The sequence below is a fragment of the Thermobia domestica genome, chromosome 14, assembly GCF_964235325.1.
Source record: "Thermobia domestica chromosome 14, izTheDome1.hap1.1, whole genome shotgun sequence".
In the NCBI taxonomy this organism is placed as follows: domain Eukaryota; kingdom Metazoa; phylum Arthropoda; class Insecta; order Zygentoma; family Lepismatidae; genus Thermobia; species Thermobia domestica.
Window position 1 is genome coordinate 41,850,771 of NC_137467.1, and position 22,515 is coordinate 41,873,285.

Consider the following 22,515-nt stretch of genomic DNA (forward strand, 5'->3'; position numbering starts at 1 on the left):
GTGAAACTTATACTTGTCTCGTGATCGTGAATAAAGCGGAGCAGTACATAAAAAGAAATAAAAATCTGTGTTAGGACTTTTGACCAAACATTGTATCCGAAAACCATAGACGTGGTTCTAGCCAGAAGAGAAAATATGCTCGTGATCGTGCATAATTGTACGCCTTGGTGGGTTTAAACTATTTATGTCATTTTTCACTCGCAATGCCGTTGGAATCAATATTGCCGGCAGCGGTTTGGAAGAGCTATGCAACACCATCTACACAAAGAGCATGATAGCCCATATGATGATTGGGCATGGTATACTCGAGTTATCCGTGCGCATTTTCTGACGCAGACTTTGCTTGCAAACCCGTTTGATGAAAATACAAAATCTTAGAGTGAAAATGTACAGTCAGATTTACTTTGTGAGGTGCATTACACTAGTAGAAACTATAAGCACATTTCATTTCTACTAGACATTCAAAGTATACTGCACGAAACATAACAAGAGTTCCCTTGTGGATATTTGGTTTGCGTACTTGGCTTTGGTGCAGGGGACGCGAGTTCGATTCCCGGTGAGAGCTCATGTAGTTTAAATTCCACGTTAAGTTGTAGATGCATGTCTGGCATAGTCTTGGTGTTGAAAGGGAAGCTAAATGATATTCAACCAACGCACCATACTCTATCTTAAATCAAAGTGACAAACTAGGAGCGCAATACCTCGAAGTGGTTAACATTATGTATGTCTTAATTGGAGTAAAATGATCAGATGATTAGAAACTTCATTTTTATAACGTCGTGTATGATCCCTTCCTTGTATGATGCGGGCCACTTTAATTATGAAAAACCCATCCACACTTACATGCAAAATGCTGAAACTAGAAACAATATTGACTTCTGAAGTATTTGACAAATTAGTAATCCTAGTTGTTTTACAATTAGAAGAACCCAAGAAAATTTGCCCAGGAATATGACGGACATATCAAGCAAGTGTTAATATGTGTAATGAAGACAGCAGGTGGATTAGACACAGACGAGGAATGATTGAAAATATGCGCGCGCTGGATATATGCAATGCCTGCATCAGCACATGTTACAGACGCCGTTGAAAACTTAAGCAGTGTTTTCATTACAACGTCCAAACTAAACGTCAAATTGAATTTCGGAAAGCCAAGGATATTAAGGATCTTCAGATGATGTTGATCTGGTTGTATTCTCACAATTCTTTTACAACATAGTTAAGTTTTCTTATTATGTTCATCGATACGAGCTTACTGAGTGATGGCAATATGAATATGAATTGTAATCGAGTTGTAGCTGCGAACAAATCAATTACGGGTTAACGCTTCAGTGAAACATCTTAAGCCAAAAGATAAGGTCCTATCACTTGAAAGTGTAGCCGAAGGTACACAATTTAAAGAAAGAGATGATGAAGTTAACTCAAATCAGCCATTCATCGCATCCTGTTTGTCGTGCAAAACGTGGAGGAAGCGACAATGACAGAATATTTGAAGTACACCTGCCCTTTTGGATGTCGTTTCAATGTGAAAAGGTAAGAACTCAGCATTGGTCGCCGTTTTGGAGGAAATTGCTCCTTGCGATAACATATTACTATCAGGTCCTGTACATACAATTGGCATACGTTTCCTATTGCATTATGTGATGTGGGTGCGTCCGTCTAACTTTTATCAGATATGTCTCCAGTATGTGTGTGAAATATACACGGTGTTTGAAAACAACACCGACAACGTTTGGGAGGTGATTCCTGAGACCAAGATAAGACGAAAAGTATAGATCAACCTAGGTGCACAAATGCTTCCTTTCGGAGCTATAGGCTGCCGAAAACATGAACAAATGAACTTTAAAGTCCCATAGCTCCAAAACTATGGGACCTAGCGCAGTCGGTTCAAGACTTCACTTAGAAACCAGTACGTGCTCTATCCAAATATCTATGTTTCAGAATCCTGCGGTACTTCCGCAACAATTTTTATAGAGGTAGTTGGTGAGTACTTCAAATTATATACCTGTAGCCAAACTCCCTGTATAAAAATTGTTGTGTGAGTACCTTAGGATCCTGAAACATTAATTTTTGGATAGGGCACATACTGGTTTCTTGTACACCCAGGTTGGCCTATACTTTTTGTCTTATCTTGGTGTCAGGAATCACCTTCCAAACCTTGTCGTGTTCTTTTGAAACATCCTGTAATTAGCACATTGCGAATAATACAGTATTTTAGATGGCTATTCAGGTCTAAGCACGAAAGATGCGATCAGAAGGTACAAAGGAGTAAGGGGTCAACGACAGAGGCAATATCGATTATCTCAAACCATCGATTGTATCTCTTGGCTACTCAGGTCTAAGCACGAAAGATGCGAGCAGAAGGTGCAAAGGAGTAAGGGCTCAACAACAGAGGCAATATCGATTATCTCAAACCATCGATTGTATCTCTAGGACTGTTTTGGTCTACGTCTCTCACAAAAAAGATTCACAGAACTTCTAATTAATTATCTTCAATCAGTGGGTTTCTGTAGTTCTAGTTTCCGCCAGCGCATGCTTCTTAATAGTTTCAACATAACCAATTGCAGCGAGAACAAGAGTATTGTCAGTTCTTGTGAGAGTGGATACTGACTCCTTAGTCCTCTTGGTTTTACATGCTGGTATATAAGTTTGGATGTTAATACATTAAAAAAAAAGAAAAAGAAAAAAGAAAGAAAGAAAAAGAAAAGAAAAGACAATTCTCACAAAGTTTACAAAATAAGAAATTGAAAGCTGTCCTCGAAGAGGTTCTTCGTAACGTATTTTTCAAGAGTAAAAAGGTAGCTTTCAAATATTTTCGACGAGAAAATTCTTTTAAGGAAACGTGTTGCTTAATAAACAATTCACTTAAAAAGTACAAATGCTAAAGCATTCCTTTCCCCTTGATTAATATGGCCTCGATATAGGCAGTAAGCTAGGCGAAGCGATTCACCATCAATCCATGAAAAGTTGGCAACGTAATCGGTTAAGTAAACATTTGATTTATCTTCACATCCACCAATATTAACCACACGAAACGCATTTCTACAAGCTTTCTCACCGGGTTTGGCAGTGCAAGAGTTTGTATTTATCATCTACAGATTGGGGATGGATACTGATAAATCGTCGTTAAGAATCTATTCCCAACGAAAATGATCCAATAATTAATATCATCTTGCACATAATTTGTTGTGATAGTGTGTCTGGTTGCGGACGAGATTGTGAACAGCGAAGAAGTGGCTTAAACTACTCGACGATGTGAGGTTATTGTGTTGGTCATGGTTGTGAAAATGTTTACATATTCTACTCGAGGATGATAACACAAAGGAGTTTGAACTTTAAGCAATGATATGAGAGAGAGAGAGAGAGAGAAATACAAAGATTTGGTAAATATACACTTTTCTCCTTACGCTGAATTATTACAGTGAAACTAGTTATGTTTTCTAAAATATGTTGGCACGAAATGTCACAAATGTATGCACATGTCGATATGCCTAAGGTTAATGTTAGATATTCTGTGGTTATGATAAACAATATGGAATGAAGACAGAATATATATCATAAGTACAAAGAATATAATAATTATATGAATTGGAGAGATTTAAAAAGGTGAATATTGTTAAAAAAATTCAAGAATAAACGTAAGATTTTAAGTAAGAATAAAAATTCCAGATTTCAAAATTCCAGAACGTTTTTTTTTTTTTTTTTTTTTTTTTTTATGACGTGCATTACGATTCAGGTTAGCTTAAGATAAAAGAATAATCAAGCTACCAGCACTAGCCAAATACCCTTTTAGAAACTAACATCATTCCATTTTTATAAAGGGGCCGCGGTGGCTTAGTGGTAGAGCGTTCACCTCTGGTGCTTGGGGTCCCGGGTTCGATCCCAGCCCCCTCCAAGTGAACCTTGTGGTGGACAAACACCGTGTGCGTGGGTTTTCTCGGGGGTTCTCCCGTTTCCTCCCACTTTCTTCATTCCACCATTTCATTCATTACTCATCATCACCGTCTCCTTTGGCCTAACCGGCATAACCGTGGGACGTAAAACTCAAAGATTTATAAAGTAACAAAATACTTTTTGTGTTACATAATTTCATTTCACAATTATTATTTGTAGTTTTCAGGATTGAAGGTTAACTTGTTTCACTCAGTACTTTGTAATCAAATAAACTTGATAATCGTAAACATCTAGTTTTTACAAAACAAAAACAAAATACAATATGGATCATGTAGTCCAATCAATTTAACTGAATTATTAAATAGAAAAATATTTTCGAATATTGAAAAGTTGAGTTTCCGAAAGATGAGACATACATCTGCCTCTTAAGGAGATTCCCTTAAGCTATTTCACATTTATTTGTAGTTGAAATACAGTAGAATTTATTCTGAATATTGGAACTGTTATTATACTCTGATCAAAATTAGAAACGAAATGACAGTTCAAAACCACGTGGAAATTTGTGTTGAGAAGGGAGTTGAGTTGAAGTTGAGTTTAATGTCCCGTTCAGCAACGAGGCTATATGAGACGTGGACCTACTGATATAATGTGGAATCCGAACCACATGAGCTCCCGCCGGGAATCGAACCCGGGTCTCCCACGCCAAGTGTGTTGAGAAGAGAAGCTGTGTCACAGAGAGAGGGGTCAATCATAAACGTCGTGGTGATAGTTACCGTCAATCATAAACGTCGTAGTGATAGTTACAAGTGGAGAGTTTCAGTAGAAACGGACAACGACATTAGAATGTTGCCGCCTTGCAACACATGTTCAGAAGTCAACCGAGACGTAAGGAACACTACGGGAGACTCAGCAGAGTACTCATTACATGGCAATAGGGCAACACGTCCCCCTTCGAATGTCAATTAATTTCTTATTTTGATGAGAGTATAGCAAACACATATTGTTTACTATCATTTACAGCATCATAAGTGACTGTAACGCGTACATTTTTACAAGTAGTCGACCACGGATCCATTACTTTTAGAGATACAACACTGTTTCGGGCTTGTTGAAAAGCTCTTGAAACGGCAAACAGCGGTTACTTCAGGACATTTTCTCGTATATTAATTCGTTATGTATAGTTAAATCTTAAAACACAAATTAAGAATTCACATTCGTTTTACTTTAAAACGCCATATTTGAAAATGGCGACTGTGTATGACAAGAGGGTTTATAAATTACAATTTCTAATATATTCCCTGTCAAATGAAGCAAGAATAAAGTCTCTGTCTTGAAATATCGAGAAGACACGATGTTTTAACATTTAAGACATAAATTCTATCGGTGGCCATCTTGATGACGTCACATTTCAATTTTCTCAAACAGGATTTCTTTTTGGGGGGGAGGGGGAGGAGGAGGGCTCTGAAATCAAATCTTTCAGTTTAACGTTCCATGTTTATGCCTTTTAGGCTAAGTGAGACGGATGATTTAGGCAAGTAAATGATGATGGAAAAATTGGTGGAATAAGAAAGTGTGAGGAAACGGGAGTACCCCGAGAAAATCCACGGACACGATGTTGTCCACCACAAAATTACTTGGCCGGGGATCGAACTAGGGACCTCACTCACCAGAGGTAAGAGCTCTACCACTGAGCCACCCTGCCCCCATCTGGAGGTTTGAATATGTTGTTTAGGACAATATTCTGAATATCTCTACCTACCTTCAGCTTATTATATAATTCCAAGTAAAACCTAAATGTACTGAACTATAAGGAACATGACTTAGAAATCCATCAGTGCTACCAGTTGTAGGTCGTTGCGGCAAGGTAAAAACTATGTGATTTATCCCAAAATCCATGGCGACAAATTACGTGCTTTATTTCTTCATAGATAGTTCCTTGAAAGTTAACCAAGTTTGCTCACATTTGTATTTAGGAGAAAGATTAAACAATTAAATCAAGCCAGGCTCAACGTTGTTAAGATTAAAAGCGATGTAACGAACTCACCTGCCGTATTGCGCTGCCAAGTCGAGAGCAGTTTCCTCCCTGCTGTTTCGTATTGTAGGGTCACAAGAATGTTCCAGCAGAAGACTAACGACTGCTGTGTGTCCGTACTGTGCCGCACAATGGAGGGGCGTCTCTTTATCCTTGTTCTGTAATTAGAAAATTAAAAAATTAGTAAATATAATTTATTACATACAAAGGGCGTTTAAAAATTTTTGCACAATGGACCGTATTTTTTTTTTTTTTTTTTTTTTTATGACTAGCATTAGACCCATACCTAGGTAATTTGTTTTGTCAGTGCACCTGTTACCTTTATGCTGAAGTTAGATAGCAAAGTTTCTTCTCTATTTACAGATACGCTCACAATGGAGAAGGAAGTAAGACGGCAGCACCCGCCAACGGTCGGTCACTGAATTCCTGTACAAGACCGGCAATTACTCACCCACATCCATTCGACACAAATTGCTTCGTGTATATGGGGATGAGACTTAGACCGCAGCAATATCCAGTAATGGATACGAAGGTTTCACAGAGGTAATTTCAGTGTGCTGAACCAACACGCACGGTAGACTATCAACTACAGTGAACAACGTTAACAATGACCACATTGATAAATGTATAACCACACGACAGTTTGTTGAAGCGACTGGGTTATCTGTGGGTAGTACTCCAACATTAGTAGTACAGTCTTTAGGTTAGAGAAAATTTTGTGCACGTTGGATGTCACAACTACTTACAAGCGAACAGAAACAAATCCGTTCTGGCAATCACACACAGCAGAAAATCAAAAGTGGTCCCTCAACTCGTTTATAGTCCGGACCTAGTCCCGCCTGATTTCTTTCTGTTTGGTCGTCTGAAGGCCCACCTTTATAGTAAGCAGTTTGCAGTGACCAATAACTCATTATGAGTGTGAAACAGACGTGTAATAGTCAGCGTCCGGGGTTTTACCAAAGTGTATTTACGACATGGAAAGAACAGTGGGCTAAATGTGTCACAGAGGATGGAAGATACATTGAATAACATGCGTATGTACACTCATTTCCAAAATGATTGTCGCATATCTTTAACTGTCTTCTTGTAAGAATATAATTTGATGATTTTGCAGGGTACTTTTAATACTAATAGTATGTGTATAATCGGGAAATGTATATTTGTGGCAAATTTCATAGGAAAATAATTATAAATACGAAAATTAGAATGAGTAAAACAAAATGTTGCAAAATGGACAATAAAGTTTTATTTTCGTTTTATTGTTTTTATTTACTGCTCCTTTGACATGAAATTTGCCACATACATGTCTTTGTCGATTATACACATACTAACATTATAAGAAATACAGGGAGAGTTTGTTATCAAATTATATTCCTACAACAACATATTTATAGACATGCGACAATAATTTTGGACATGAGTGTACGCGTACGTAAAGGACATAAATACACGCATACAAAATTCCACGGTCAAGTGCAACTATATATATATATATATATATATATATATATATATATATATATATATATATATATATATATAAAGACGTAGCCCATTGTGCAGAGCTTTTTGAACGTCCTTTGTATGACTACTCAGTAGCACAGGTAATACATCACAACTTTATGAATGGAGTTATGGCTAAAAAGAACATTATACAAATATAGAACAGATGACAAATGCAAACCTAGATATTCGATATACCGGGTATATCAAAAGTCCGGGGCCATACAGCAATCCCGTTGTGACTAAAGGTATGAAAGAAATGGAAGGACAAGAAACAGTGATTTTCAATCTAAAATAATAGAGCTTTCTTAATCGTGCCAGGTGTTAGGACTCCAAATTACAGATAAAAACATCCTATATCTAAAGATTCATAGGATGATCAATAAAGTATTATCAGTGTTTATGAGGTGAATACAATATCAAGGCATAGAAAACGAAACACGTCTGTGTAGTGGGAGAAGTGACGAATAGATCAAGCAAGTTGGAAAGCCATGACGTCAGGAATGTGACCTTCGCAGCCGTTCAAGCGCACACAGTTTCAGCTTTGCATAAGGCACCAGGAAAGTGACACACGAAAAACAGTACAGAAATTCTGTTGACTATCTTGCAAAGATCAACATTCCATGTGTATCCCATCCTCCAAGCGCTAATTAGTCTCTGGTGATTTCTTTTTCCAATTTTGAAGAAACACCTCCGGGGTCGGCGTTTCGCATTTTAGGGGCAGTGGTGAAAGATACGCAGGCGATGATTGGCAAAAACGTTGGGACAAGTACATTGCATGTAATGGGGACTATTTTCAAAAAGACCATCAACGTCTGGAGGATTCGTACAGGTAATTATGTTTTATTTATTTATGATCATTATTTTATTTGATCAGCCCTTGTATGTGTCACGTAACGTGTAATGGTGTACCATTTCGTCTTTCAAATTTCTGTATAGAGCGATAAGCCGCAAAAGAAACTGAAAATTTCATCCTTCAAACAAATGTCATTCATAACACACAATATTATTCAAACGCGCTTTTGTAAGCTTACCATACGTCCCGTAAAAAACGGGACAGTCCCGATTTTGGGCCTGAATGTCCCGCGTCCTCGTAAATTTAGTCGGGACAGGGAAATGTCCCGTATTTTAATCCTGTCCCATTTCTGCCATCAATATCAGCTTATTCGAAAAGTGAAAAATCAAAAATTCTGACATTGACTGAGAATCCTGTAATTAGTGAATAAACAATCAGCTGAAATATGTAACAGCTTCGAGCAAGTTATCAAACCACTCTCTCCAATTTGATAGCGAGCAAGCCAATACACTCGCAGCGCAGTTGCAGTTGCCCCTTGGCAGTCAAGGAGATCTGCAATCTTTGGTAAAGTTAACGAGCAGCTGACCTTTTGTTGATAATACAGTATAGCCTCGGTTATCCGGCCTCGTTGATCCGGATCTCCAGATAATCCGGATCAGATTTTTAAACATTTTTAAATTGAATGTTCACATAGATAATAATTTCTAATTACGACAGCAAGAACGTAACCATAATTACGATAAACAACTGTTTTCTATTTTGATTAAATGTACAGTTCCGTGACCGTGCTTCATTCAAACGCCACGTCTGAAACACAAAACAGTGGACCAATTCTCTGTTAAGAAATAATGTGAAAAGTTATCGTAATAAACGGTAAGTCTGTTTATTTACGGATTTGTTTTGCTGGACCTATATTACCAAGATTGTCCGGATTTTCGATTTTCCGGATTGCCTTTGGTCCGAGTTAGCCCGGATAAACGAGGTTATACTGTACATTACAAGTGGAGTGTTTCAATTTTGTATCAACAAGAATGCCTAAACTGACGTGCACGTTCTCTTCCAATTTGAAGAAGTACCCATTTCTAAAAGGAACGAATTTTGAACTATGGAGTTTACTGCAAAATTCGCAATGATATTTTCATAATTTTGTTAAATCATAGTCTTCCCTACAAACATATCAGCTTATCCCGACACATGGCGTGAGGCCTTTTGAGATTCCCTAACGGATCATACTCCTTAGGAAATGAAATCTTTGAGTTTTACGTCCCATGATTATGCCGGTTAGGCTAAAGGAGACGGTGATATGAGAAAGAAATGAAATGGTGGAATGAAGAAAGTTGGAGGAAACGGGAGAACCCCGAGAAAACCCACGAGCACGGTGTTTGTCCACCGCAAAGTCGCGAGCTGGGATCGAACCAGGGACCCCAAGCACTGGAGGTGAACGCTCTACCACTGAGCCACCGCGCCCCCCATCATACTCCTTAGGGTTCAAATTAGGAGCAAAAGAATGAATTCACTAGCTTTTAAGATTTTTTTTTTTTTGCTCTGATTTGAGTTTAGCGTACCTTTCAGCAGCGAGGCTATGACATATGGACGTACAGCTTAACGTAGGATCTCAAACACTAGTTTCCGTCCGGAATCGAATCCGGGTCTCTCGTGCCAAAGGCGCATATGCTAACCATATATTCACTCACAAGAAAGCTCCTCTTTAAGAACGTGCTTTTAGGATAAAAATAATCGGATTTTCATTAACCCTTTAATGGGCAAGCATTGATTGCATTACCATTAAAATATTTTATTTGCTTTTATAGTTGAACCAGTCTTCCTGATCATACTTTCGTAATCTTAAAAGTATTTTTGTACTTTGGTTACAAAATACAGAGCGTTTATTTCAAAGCAACATTGCCATAAAATAGGTCTTATGTGTTGCTACTGAGCAGCATTACCCTATTATAGTAAAATATCATAAGAATACTCTCAGTAATTACCAAGTTTCGTTGAAATATTTTTCTACAGAGCAAGAAACTACAAATAAAAAAATAAAAATAAAACTTTCGCGGAACGTACGAGATAAAGCTTCTACAATACTAAATTTGACTTCCCCTGTTGACGAAGATTAGAAGTATCTAAAGAAGCGACCGGCAAATCATGTATATGAATATTGTATAAAAGCTATAATACCAATTAAATTATCTCTGGAGTTATAATTCGTGCAGATAACGCAACAGAATGCGATGTTGCTTGAGAGCAACACTGCCCACTAAAGGGTTAAATGTGGCAAGCATATTCTTTGATTTTTGAAGAAATACCCCATTGGTTGGGGACTGAAATCGGTCAAGGCTAAGATGATGGAATCTTCCAACTGACAACAAAACTTTTACTGACTTCTGAAGTGCATATTACCAAATCTGGCCTAATTTACGTGATTAATTTCAAAAAACGTTAAAATCAAATAAATACTCTGTTAGGACCTTTAGCAATCAATAAATGCTAAACTTCCTTTTTGTCTACTTATGAAAGATTTTGTAGTCCCTCTATGACAAGCCACTCAACAGACAAGCAGCTAAATTTACAACACAATCTCCCGGAGTTCTGTAGCTGAATACCTTACTACAGGGTTTAAATTAGATTAGATAATGCCTTTATAGCAAGAGAAGAGGGGGGGGGGGAAGAAGGAAGTCACGGGGCTTAATGGATCACTCTTGAGGCATACTCTTCCACAGCATTACATTAGGCGAAGCGAAGCAAGTGGAAGCAGCCGTGATGTTTGATTACTCAGGTTCGTTGCTGAGTTAAGCGACTTGTTGTGCCTTGTTTAGAGGGAATGGTCTCGTTTTCTTTTTCAGTTTCCAGGAGCAACTTCCAAGGGGAAAAGAGAAGGGGGTTTGGCTGGAGAAACAGAAGATTAGGGAGCGAGGAATTCAGTATGTGAAGTGTTACGAAACAAGGCGCCCACAACGGCATTTCTACCACCACCACGATCTTGCTCACTCAAGTACGAAACGTAAACGAGGTTTGTATCTGTTTGAGTGCCGAATTTGCTTGCCCAGGACGTGTATCCACCCAAAATGATTCTGACTTTTCGTGATCGTGGTGGAAGAGCTTGCACGGTCAGCAATACCAGACAGAGAGACCGTAATGTGCTAATCGGCTGATTCTGATGAGGAAAAGAAGTCCAAAAAAGCCTTTTAAAAAAAAAATAAGAAAATGTTCACCAATCATTTTACTCTTCCCTTTTCCGCTTCAGTTTCTTTGAACAAATAAACTTTTTACTAGAGTATACAATTTTTCTTTCTTTTGGTTTCAGTGTTTGCTTACTTTGGTCAAGGGACGAAAGAAAAGCTCGAAACGATTCATTAAAATATTGAGTTATTTCATCACTTGCAGAATTGCTGTTTTTCCAGTATGTGGAAATGGGAATATACAGAGTTAATCAAAATTATTATTATTTTATATATATATATATATATATATATATATATATATATATATATATATATATATATATATATATATAATTTAAAAAACGTGCTTCTTTTTTTAAAAAAACTTTTGACAAACAAAATAACTGAAACCATACTAAAAAGCAAAAAAAATTTTTTTCAAGAAAATTCCTACTAAAAAACAAATTTATGCATGGTTAAAAGGAGAGGCATATGGAGCTCACAAATATACAATCAATTTAAATTCTTCAATTCTTGTGTAAATCATGTGATTGTATATGAGAACATTCCCCATGAATTTTCTTTTAGTCGTACATAAACAGAAAGTTTTTTAAAAAATAATTCTCTAAAACAGAGGTAGTTCGATTTATTTAATTTCATTCGTTCGTTTCTTTTATAGAAAACATGTTTTTGATTTATTTTATTTATATTATTATTTGAAAATGTGTAGTGAAAAATCTTGAAAATTCGAAATTTTGATTAGATTTGTGAATGTTAAAACCAAAAATAATACCTGCTTTACTCAAGAGAAACACTGGTTGAATACGAAAAGGCTGAAATCTTTAAAATCACACAAGAGAGTTTTTTTTTTTTTAAAAAAAAAAAATACAATTAGAAATATATAAAAGTAACACTGGAACATTGTATTATTACCCGAATTATGTCGTTGTGCAAAACTTCATCATGGTAGAAAAAAGCTAAAGTAAGATTTCAAGATCTGAAAATGAAATCTTGGAGTTTTACGTCCCACGGTTATGCCGGCTAGGCTAAAGAAGACGGTGATGAAGAGAAATGAATGAAATGGTGGAATGAAGAGTGGGAAGAAACGGGAAACCCCCGAGAAAACCCACGCACACGGTGTTTGTTCACCACAGATTTCACTTGGTGGGAGCAGGGTTTGAAACCGGGACCCCATGCTCCAGAGGTGAACGCTCTACCACTGAGCCACCGCGGCCCCTACAAGATTTGAAGACACGGTTGATGTGTTACAGTAAAGCATGTAAAAAAGAACATTCAATATTTATAAACATATAACTCAAAAAACATTTAGCACACGTGAAATATTTATTGTACTGTTTGTATTGTTATATGTTGTTTCCTGCAGTCTTATGCAAGTAGGGTACGCGATGACTTTTTAGGGAATACATAAAATTTAAGATAAGCATATATTGTGAATTTTAGCGAAAACCATTTCTGCCAGATAGTCCAGTCCCTGGCCATAAGACCCGCAGGATTTTCAAGGCGGATTAGGTTCTTAGAAGAAAATCTTGAGTAGACATTAGACATTCCGGGCATAAGTTGGCAAATTTGAAATTGAATATGGTGTTCACGCGAAAATGTCACATTTACTTGAAATGGAAATATTTCAACATATTGTATAACGAAACTAGAAAGTTCGTTTTGTGCTAAATTAAAGAGAATAGATATTGTAAGTAAGAAAGGTTGGTAAAGTTCTTACATCGTGCGACAAATTTTCAATATGGCGGTCATTTTCTGGCACTTCAATCTTCTTCGTACTTTTCCTCATAATTTCACGGAAAATAACTGTGAAATTATAACAGATACCGAAAACAGACGCGAAATAACAATGATAAAGCATAATCAGGTCTTTCCAAGGGTACTAATATCTCTTCTCTGCCTTTAAATTTGATGAGTTAGTGAAGATTTAGTAGCTTAGCATGCTATATTTGAGATTAAATTTACGGTGAAGTCAAAGTAGTCCTTTTAATGAAGAGATCAAAGTCAATGTGAAAAATGGTCTTACAGATAAATGCTTAATAATAATAATAATAATAATAATAATAATAATAATAATAATAATAATAATAATAATACGAGGGGGTGCTGGGAAGTCCTTAGCTTTGCCCCCTTCCCCCTTCCGATATTTATAATGTTTGTTTTTATTTGAAAGCTACATGTGTCTATGTGTTTCTGACGAAATATTAAAGCATTAGTACTAAGGAAAGTTATATTTTTAGGTGAGTGCTTGAGATGGCAGGGCAGCGCAACAAGTTCAACGATGTTGACAGTCGAGCGGTGATGAAGTTCCTCTTCCTCCAGGGGAAATCTGCAAAGACGATCCATGGTGAGATGCAACAAACATTGGGGTCCATGCACCTTATTATGCCACAGTGAAGAACTAGGTTGTTAAATTTAAGACAGGCCATTTTGGCACTGAAGATGACCCCCGCCCTGGGAGACCATCCATAGTGATTGTGTCAAAAATCATTGAACAGGTTCATGAGATAATTCTCACAGACAGACGAATTTCTGCTAAAAGTATAGCAGAGGACCTAGGTATATCCCGTGAACGCGTTGGTGTCATTATTCGCGATCATTTGCACATGAACAAACTTTCTGCCAAATGGGTGCCGAAATGTTGCAAGCCGATCAAAAGCGTGCAAGAGTGCTTGCTTGCTTCCATAGAGGTTTTGAGCCGTTTTGAGCAGGAAGGGACTAATTTTGTGGAACGTTTGGTCACGGAGAATGAAACATGGATCTATTTATATGATCCAGAGACAAAGAAACAATCAAAAGAGTGGCATCACAGTGGTTCACCGAGGCCAAAAAAGTTTCGTGTGCAAAAATCAAGTTCAAAGGTTCTTGCCAGTGTTTTTTGGGATAAGGATGAGGTAATCTTTGTTGATTATCTAGAAGAAGGTAACACCATAACCGGAGCTTACTATGCATCATTACTGGAAGGGCTTCACTCAGGGCTGAAGCAAAAACGCCGTGGAAAGTTGTCCCGAAAAGTTGTCTACCTTCAAGACAACGCATCTCCTCACAAGAGCAATGTTGCGATGGAAAATTGGCTAGCTTAGGGTTTGAAAACTTGCACCACCCACCATATTCACCTGACCTGGCCCCATCAGACTACCACCTACTCCCAAATTTAAAGAAACACTTGAAGGGACAAAAATTCGTCACCATTTCTGAAGCAATTACAGCAGTAAACTCATGGTTTGACACCCAACCAAAAGAGTTTTATTTAGAGGGCCTAAATAAATTGCAGGTTCGAAGCAAAAAATGCATCGAATTGAAGGGAGAGTATGTTGAATAAATTCATCAAAAAATTAATTTTGTCTTATTTTTCTTAGTAAAGCTAAGAACTTATCAGCACCCCCTCGTAATAATAATAATAATAAGTGCAGTATAACAGAAGTTAATAAATAATTGTAATTATTTCAACTTTTCAGAACCAACAGAGATTTCAAGAAAATCGTAAACCTTTACGTAGGCGGCCCCTACTACCCCTTCCAATTGTCACAGGGACATACCTCGTTGTCAAGCTTATGGAACACAGACTTCAAGCTAACTTCTGCGTCGCCCGTGTCAAATCCATAGATGATGATTTTTTTGTTTTGTTTTTTGGAAATTTGTTAGAAGCTGGCAACACTGTTACTTGTACGCAGGGAAAAAATAATTTTCACATGTACGCCAGACACTGGGTACAATCATATAAAAAAATGAAGGACGAAAGTTCAATACTAAGTGAGAAAAAATTCAGAAAGTGTTTCTTACGAAAATCACCCTCTACATATTTTTCGAAATATTTTAGTCTACCCTGCCGTTAGCTGCGCTAGCGACTCCCCTAGTTGTCACACAGGTATAAGCTCGTTGAAAAGCTTATGGAACACATATTACAATGAGGTAATTTTTGTGAGCCCCGTGCGCACGACAAATAACACTGTTGCCAGAGCCCTACAAACTTAGAAAAAGTTTATTTTTCCGACTTTTATAACTTTCTTCTTCTTTTACGACTTGGACACAGGAGTCGAAAGATCAAAAGTAGCATTTACCACCCTAAAGACAATTCTTGAGGAAAAATATATTACAATTTTTACTTTTCTTTCTATAGATCCGGATTTTCGTGCTGTACACACTCTTTTAGCATATTCCATTATTAGATATAACCTACCATTACATATAAGTACACAGGATGTCTCAAAAGTTCCCTCACATAGGGTAACTAAATGTAAGAGGGGAAACCGTCTCCAAACATGATGTTTTCAATCTCAAGTGAATGGAATGGAATGGAATCTTTAAGTTTTACGTCCCACGTTTATGTCGGTTAGGCTAAAGGAGACGGTAATGATGAGAGATGAATGAAATGGTGGAATGAAGAAAGTGGGAGGAAACGGGAGAACCCCGAGAAAACCCACGAGCACGGTGTTTGTCCACCACACAGTCCACACGGCGCGAGCTAGGATCGAACCAGGGACCCCAAGCACCGGAGGTGAACGCTCTACCACTGAGCCACCGCACCCCCAATCTCAAGTGAAATAATTTTTTAAATCGGACGAGCCGTTTGGGGTGTACACTCTTTATGCGCTCAATGTTAAATGAAAATGCAACGTTGCTATTTACCTAGACCCATAACATAAGTGAATGAAGTTACTGTCTTTTTGTTAACGCGTCGATGGCCAATCCCCATTTGAAACATGCCTCAGTTCACCATACTCTTACAAAATGTATCCACCTCGCAATCCAAAATTATCCATTTATCCATCTTCACAAAATTTATCAACATTGTATTTTAATTTAACATTGGGCGCATAAAAAGTGAACAGCCCAAACGGCTCGCCCGGTTTTGAAAAATTGCTTCACTTCATATTGAAAACATCATATTTGTAGATGATTTCCCCTCTTACATTTTGATGTAACTCTGATAACAGAGTTACCTTGTGTCAGGGGATTTTTGAGACACACTGTACATATATAATACAAAGAAAAAAAATGTATCTCATTTAAGAGTAACATAATGGAGCTTTCTTCCAGAAATTTTGTCCGGTGGTGCTGAAAGAAAAATATGAGTGCTGTATTGTACAAGAGTTAATCGCAATTTATTTTAGCACGGAGGGAGGGGGGAATCCCTCGGAAGTATGTCTAGAAGAAGCAATGAAAATAATTTTGACTAACCCTGTATATACACGTTTTAATTTTGTTTAAAAAGTGTTTTCATTCTTTTCTTCAACAAAATAAGAGGTTATTTTAAATGTAAATTTCTGTTGGCTGAGGTACTGCGAACACCAACATATTTTCGAAGTTATTGCAACGTAAAACGTTTCTGAACTTTTGTACAAAATAAGAAATGATTCCTAAATAAAAATAAAATATGACTAAAGCAAATAATTATTAACACTAAAGTGCTGCCAAAATGTCCTGAGCCGTGGCAAAAATGCGAACTAAAGCTCACACCCACGCGTTTAGCCAATAAGTGTTCAGCTGTTGCTAAGCGAGAGAGCCTTAGTGAAAGAGAGTGGAAACCCTTCAACCAGTAGCAGCGCCTGGAACGGAAGACTACGTGTCAAGTCAATGTGGTATATCTATAGTCTGTTACAGTTTCGCAATATATCAATATCTTCATCAGACACATAAATAACAATCTAAGGGCCCAAAATATAGTTCAAAACTATATGAGAGGGAACCCGATGAAGAATGGCTGGCCAATGTTTCAATTCCGATAACGAAGTCAAATTGGTTTCGCTATATTCCCAATAGATTGACTTCTATGAACAGAGTGTTTTGAAACTTCTGCTACGATGGGAGGAATGTGTTGAAAAACTTGGCGGCTATGGTTGAAAAGTAGCTTTGATATAACCCTTTACTTCGTACTATATTCGTGTTCTATTACACTTTCTGCTACATGGCTTGTTGTGCGTTACTTATTAATCCGTCCTCGCACTTTCGTGTTAAGCGAAACGCTGACTATATTATATATATATATATATATATATATATATATATATATATATATATATATATATATATATATATATATCACAACCAGTGGCGTATTTAGGGTGGGGCTTCCGGGCTTAAGCCCCACCCCCGAAATCTTTCTTACTATAGTAAAATAGTAAAGTATACGAAATATCTTGCAGAATTTTCACAATTTCAGACAAAGCCCCGAAACAAAATCGTAATACGCCACTGCACACAACTATAAGCCACGTAAACAACCATAATTCTTTGTGAATTCTATACGCCAAGGAATTTAGCTAGAGTGCTATGTGCTTAAGACAGAACCAACATCCCTTAGAGAATACGCATTGTTAAAAGGAAACAACTTCTTAGTGTGGTGAATACTATCGTTAGAACACTGTTGCTACCAAGTGGTAACGATTTGACAAAGCCATACCATCCGATGATGTTAGTCGCAGATGGCGTCGAGTGAAATGATTCTAATATTTGCAAGTTTACAAGCGAACCAACCGGTGTACACAATAGCCAGAACAGATGTTTGCATGTAAATGTGGTATATTCTGTTTGAAAGGGAAAAAAAAAAAAAGTACAAAAGAAATATCAGCTTTTGTCTGACTAGTACTCAAGAAGAAGCGTACGTACTGAAGGTCGAATCTTAAATTTATTAAACGTTTTCTCCTTCTTTAAAATTATTTAAAATCAGACACATGCAAATTGTCTTTAAGTTTCACATTTAAGTCCGCCCCTTTTACATTTGATGCCCTGTCGAGTGTCAAGACTGGATTCTCTTTTTAAGATGAGAAGTTTTATGACATACAGGGTGTCAAAGAAGTTCATATATTCCTAGGTTTAAGTATCACAGAACTATGTCGATGTAATTTTAGTTGTGCCACTGGTAACGCTGCTTTCATGGTTATAAACACCATTTTTATTCCTGTATTAAAAATCACGTGAAGCATTTCAATTCTGAAGTCATTTCTGAAATAAAAAAATGAAATGAAATCTTTGAGTTTTACGTCCAACGTTTATGCCGGTTAGGCTAAAGGAGACGGTGATGATGAGAGATGAGTGAAATGGTGGAATGAAGAATATGGGAGGAAACGGGAGAACCCCGAGAAAACCCACGAGCACGGTGTTTGTCCACCACAAAGTTCACTTGGCGGGGGCTGGGATCGAACCCGGGACCCCAAGCACCAGAGGTGAACGCTCTACCACTGAGCCACCGCGCCCCCCATTTCTGAAATAAGTGGTTACAGTTACACAGTTGACGATGAAAATTATTATTTAAAATGTCGTAAACGTGGTTAATATCTCGACGGCAAGAAAAGGGGATCTTATGGATCCTGAGTGGGTACAGTAGAACGTTAACTCCAGTCCATTTTGCTCTTCTGGTTCGTGACTTCCTTACCAACATAGAATTTCTCGTTTGTTCGTTGTTCTAACTTGCTGTCCACAATGAAATCACAGACGCGGTAACGCAAGTTGTCAGAATAGCACGAGCTGCGCAGCTCCCGATGTACAGAGGATGATGTGTCTTGGCACGCTGACTTATGAAGGTCGGTGCTCCCTGTGCGTGCAGCCTTGCATTGTCATCTGTTAACGTGTTACAGAAAGTCTCGAAACTTTGTGATACCGCCTCGTATATGCTGCATGTAACAATCTCAGCTGGTACGGTAGTAAAAATGTTAAGAACTTCTCTATGCTCGCTCGATATGCGTTTACACATATGATTAAAATATATTTTTTATTTACATATATTCCATTTTTTTGACATTACGATTTTATATCTCGTGAAAAAAATAGATACATATGTAACAAAAAATGCGTTAAGGTGTTATTCTTTCTTCTGGGCAAAATGGGCAAAGGAACAAAGAGTTTCAAAGGTTAGGAATTTTAGAAATTTAATACCAAACCGTGTATGAATTTCCCAATGTGTACATACACACACATATACATACATAAAAAACAGAGAGGGAAATACATACATGACTGGAAAAAACCAACAAGAGAAAAACCACCATCACAAAATTTTGGGAGAATCTTCCATAGCAATATGGGGTGAAGTGGTGAGAGGGGAGACGAAAAAAAAAGAAAAAGGAAATTCAAAAAGGGAAAAATGTATGGTGTATTATATATATATGTAAGGGGGAAGAGGAGGAGGGAGGCTGAGATAGTACACCAGTATATGGAGGTGAGGACGGACGCATCGGATTTGGAACCAGCGGCCCGTTATGATGAACGTAAAAGCGTTCGGGCCTGATGGACGTTGCTATGGCAGCCAACATCACGCATGGTCAACGCGTTGACGGCAATGATGAAAGTGCATCGGCGCGAAAACTTAAAAAAAAAAAAAAGGAAAAGAACGAAAAGAAGGGGAAGTTAAAAAGGAAGGGAGAAAGGGAGGAGAGAGTTAAAATACAGACACAGAGAAAGGCGGAAAAGCTGGTAGTATTTTGTGTAAAAGCAGAGATGCAAAATAAAATTATGTATATATATATATATATATATATATATATAAGACATTAACATGATTATGGTTTCGTTTCTCCATAAACATTACGACTGACAACCTGCCTGCATCTTTATTATATATATATATATATATATATATATATATATATATATATATATATATATATATATATATATACCTCACTTTGATGTCACTTAAAAACCCGCAGAACAGAACAAACAACAAAATTTAAGGTGGCGCATGTTAATCATGATGGCGTCAAGAATAACATGGTTGAAAAAAAAATAAATAGAAAGGCTGTCTGTGTAGTGAGAGAGAAACGAGATTTTTGCAGATGATATTTAGGATGTTGTGTGAAGTATAGGCTTCAGTCATCTTTCATCTTTATTCTCTGTCTCGCTCACTTTTCTCTACTATACATACACAAGCACCCATACACACAAACATTAAAACTCTCGGGCTGTTGCTGATTAAAAGGCTTAAGGGATTTATTTAATTATGAAAGGCTGCAAAATCTGGTGTTAGGCAGGAGGGGAAAAGGGGGAGAAGGATCTCTAAAAGTACTGTGATACAGCGCGCGCGGACGGAAGGAGTTATAATAATATAACAGAGAATCTATCTCACTATTCTCTCTCTCTCCTTTACATTCAACCACCAGTGTTACAGGTCAGTAGCTGGAAAACTGGATTAGTTTGTCGGCCGGGGTGGGCGGGCTAACAATAGAGGGGAAAAAACTTTAAAAAAAAAATACGTGGGCGGGGGAGACATGGAATATGGGTATTATGAGTCCGTTTGTTGGGTAAGGAAGTTAAGAAAAACCTGGAAGGAGATACGAGAAACTTTCCAAAATAAAAGAAAAAAAAAATCCGTATTAACATTCAAAAGCATCTCATCACCTATACTCGACTCATATCTAACATTTTTCCTGCCATAATCGTATTCTTTTCTCTAGTAAACACATTTCATTGTTTTACAAAAACAACCGAAAACTGTCTGGCAATGATAGGTGGCGAGCCTCAATCACAGAGAAAAAAAAAAGAAAGAAAATGAAACGTTAGGGATGCTTTTCAAAATGTCAAAAGCGAAAAGAAATGCTACAGCAACAATAAAACAGCGCGTGTCAGATTCATTTATAAGAGGTATTTTTGTTTTAATGTATTTACAAAAGGTATTTCTCGATCTCACTAGATGAAGTTGTCCGTCTGTTAATTCCGGTTGGAAAACTTTCGTAAAATTATGGGGTCTTGATAAATAAGCTTTGTTATACGTTAACACTACAATAACACAGAACAGGAAAAAGAGATAACGTGTCTAATTTTTTCCTAAAGAGATAACGTTTAGGAAAAGAAAGAAGGGAAACGTTGAAGCTCTTCAATAGTTGACACTTAATTAAAACAGCATACATATTTATTTCGTCAATTGAAATAAACATTGAAACCAGTACACCTATAGAGAATTCAATTTTGGAAAACATTATACAGTGAAACCTCTAAACAGCGGACACCAATGGGACATGAAGTTTTTTCCGTTACTGAGAGGTGTCCGTTATAGAGAGGTCACAAAAATTTAATTTCTCATAAGGGTAATTGTATGCAGTAATATACAGTAAATACATTATGTATGGGCGTAAATACGTAAAATTCAATATGAAAATAGTCTTATTTAGTACAATTTGAATTACTGGGAGGGGTGAAGGAGAAATTCATTTCTCATAGCCTATTATTGCTGGGCAATGTTTAACGAAAAAGCCATGCTTGTTCCTCTACAACGGTAATAAAACTCACTAGCAAGTGTCCTCTAAAAATTCTCAGTAAGATTGCAGAAGAAACATGTGTGTGTGTGTTTGTGTACTGGCGCGGCATCTTCGTTGACAAAATGGATGAAAAGGCAAGCTATTGGGGGTGCATATTTACTGACCCAGGCCCAATCACAAAGAATATACTTTTAGAGAAAATAAAAAAAAAAAGGAAGCCGAGAAAACTCCAACCCAGACTTGTTCCAGTATCATGAGTAAAAGAAAAACGTTTCTTTTCCCAAAAAAAGTAAGAGAGGTAGCATTGCTCGTTGAAAATGTTATTGTAAAACAAACAATGTTTGTTTTGTTATCTATGAAATTGTCGGTATAAAGATGCAAAGTCCAGACGAAAAGGATTAAATTTGTTAGGGAAGGGAAGATCTTTCGCACAGAATTCCTGGCCTTACGACTAACCCTGCCTGAGTGTTATTGCTTATTCAATATTTTCTAAGGATTTCCGACAGAAAGCAGTTTATTGCGAAAAAAAAATTCAAGTTCAGTTGTTCTGTTTGATGGTTCACCAGGTCTGACTCATGAGATGGGGAAAAAAACTTTTCTGTATACTGTAATATATCGCAGAACCGAGAACAACTCCTGTCCGCTATGAAGAGGTTATTCAAACGTTTTTGGGGAAAAGGACTCTCCGCGTCCGTATCTGAGAGTGTCCGTAAATGAGAGGGTTTTCTTCCGTAAGAGAACATATATTTTTGCCGGGCCAAAAAAAAAAATCTGTCCGTATTATAGAGGTGTCCGTTAAGGGATGTTTCACTGTATTACTATAAATGCTGGGCGTGCCACAAGTAGTGACTCACTTGTTGTTAGGTGCGGTAGGCTAAGCTGTATGATTCATGTTGTTGTTACTGGAGGAGTCCG

General features: G+C 37.3%; 1 protein-coding gene across 3 annotated transcripts in view; it reads right to left on the reverse strand.

The window, feature by feature from the left end:
• The window catches only part of LOC145669648 (ankyrin repeat and sterile alpha motif domain-containing protein 1B-like), a 332,601-nt gene that overhangs the window by 196,796 nt on the left and 113,290 nt on the right, over positions 1-22,515 (reverse strand). For all 3 annotated transcript variants that reach the window (XM_081737896.1, XM_081737895.1, XM_081737894.1), the window contains exon 4: positions 5,939-6,084. In XM_081737896.1, coding sequence (XP_081594022.1) covers positions 5,939-6,084 — 146 coding nt within the window. The remainder of the gene's footprint in view (positions 1-5,938; positions 6,085-22,515) is intronic.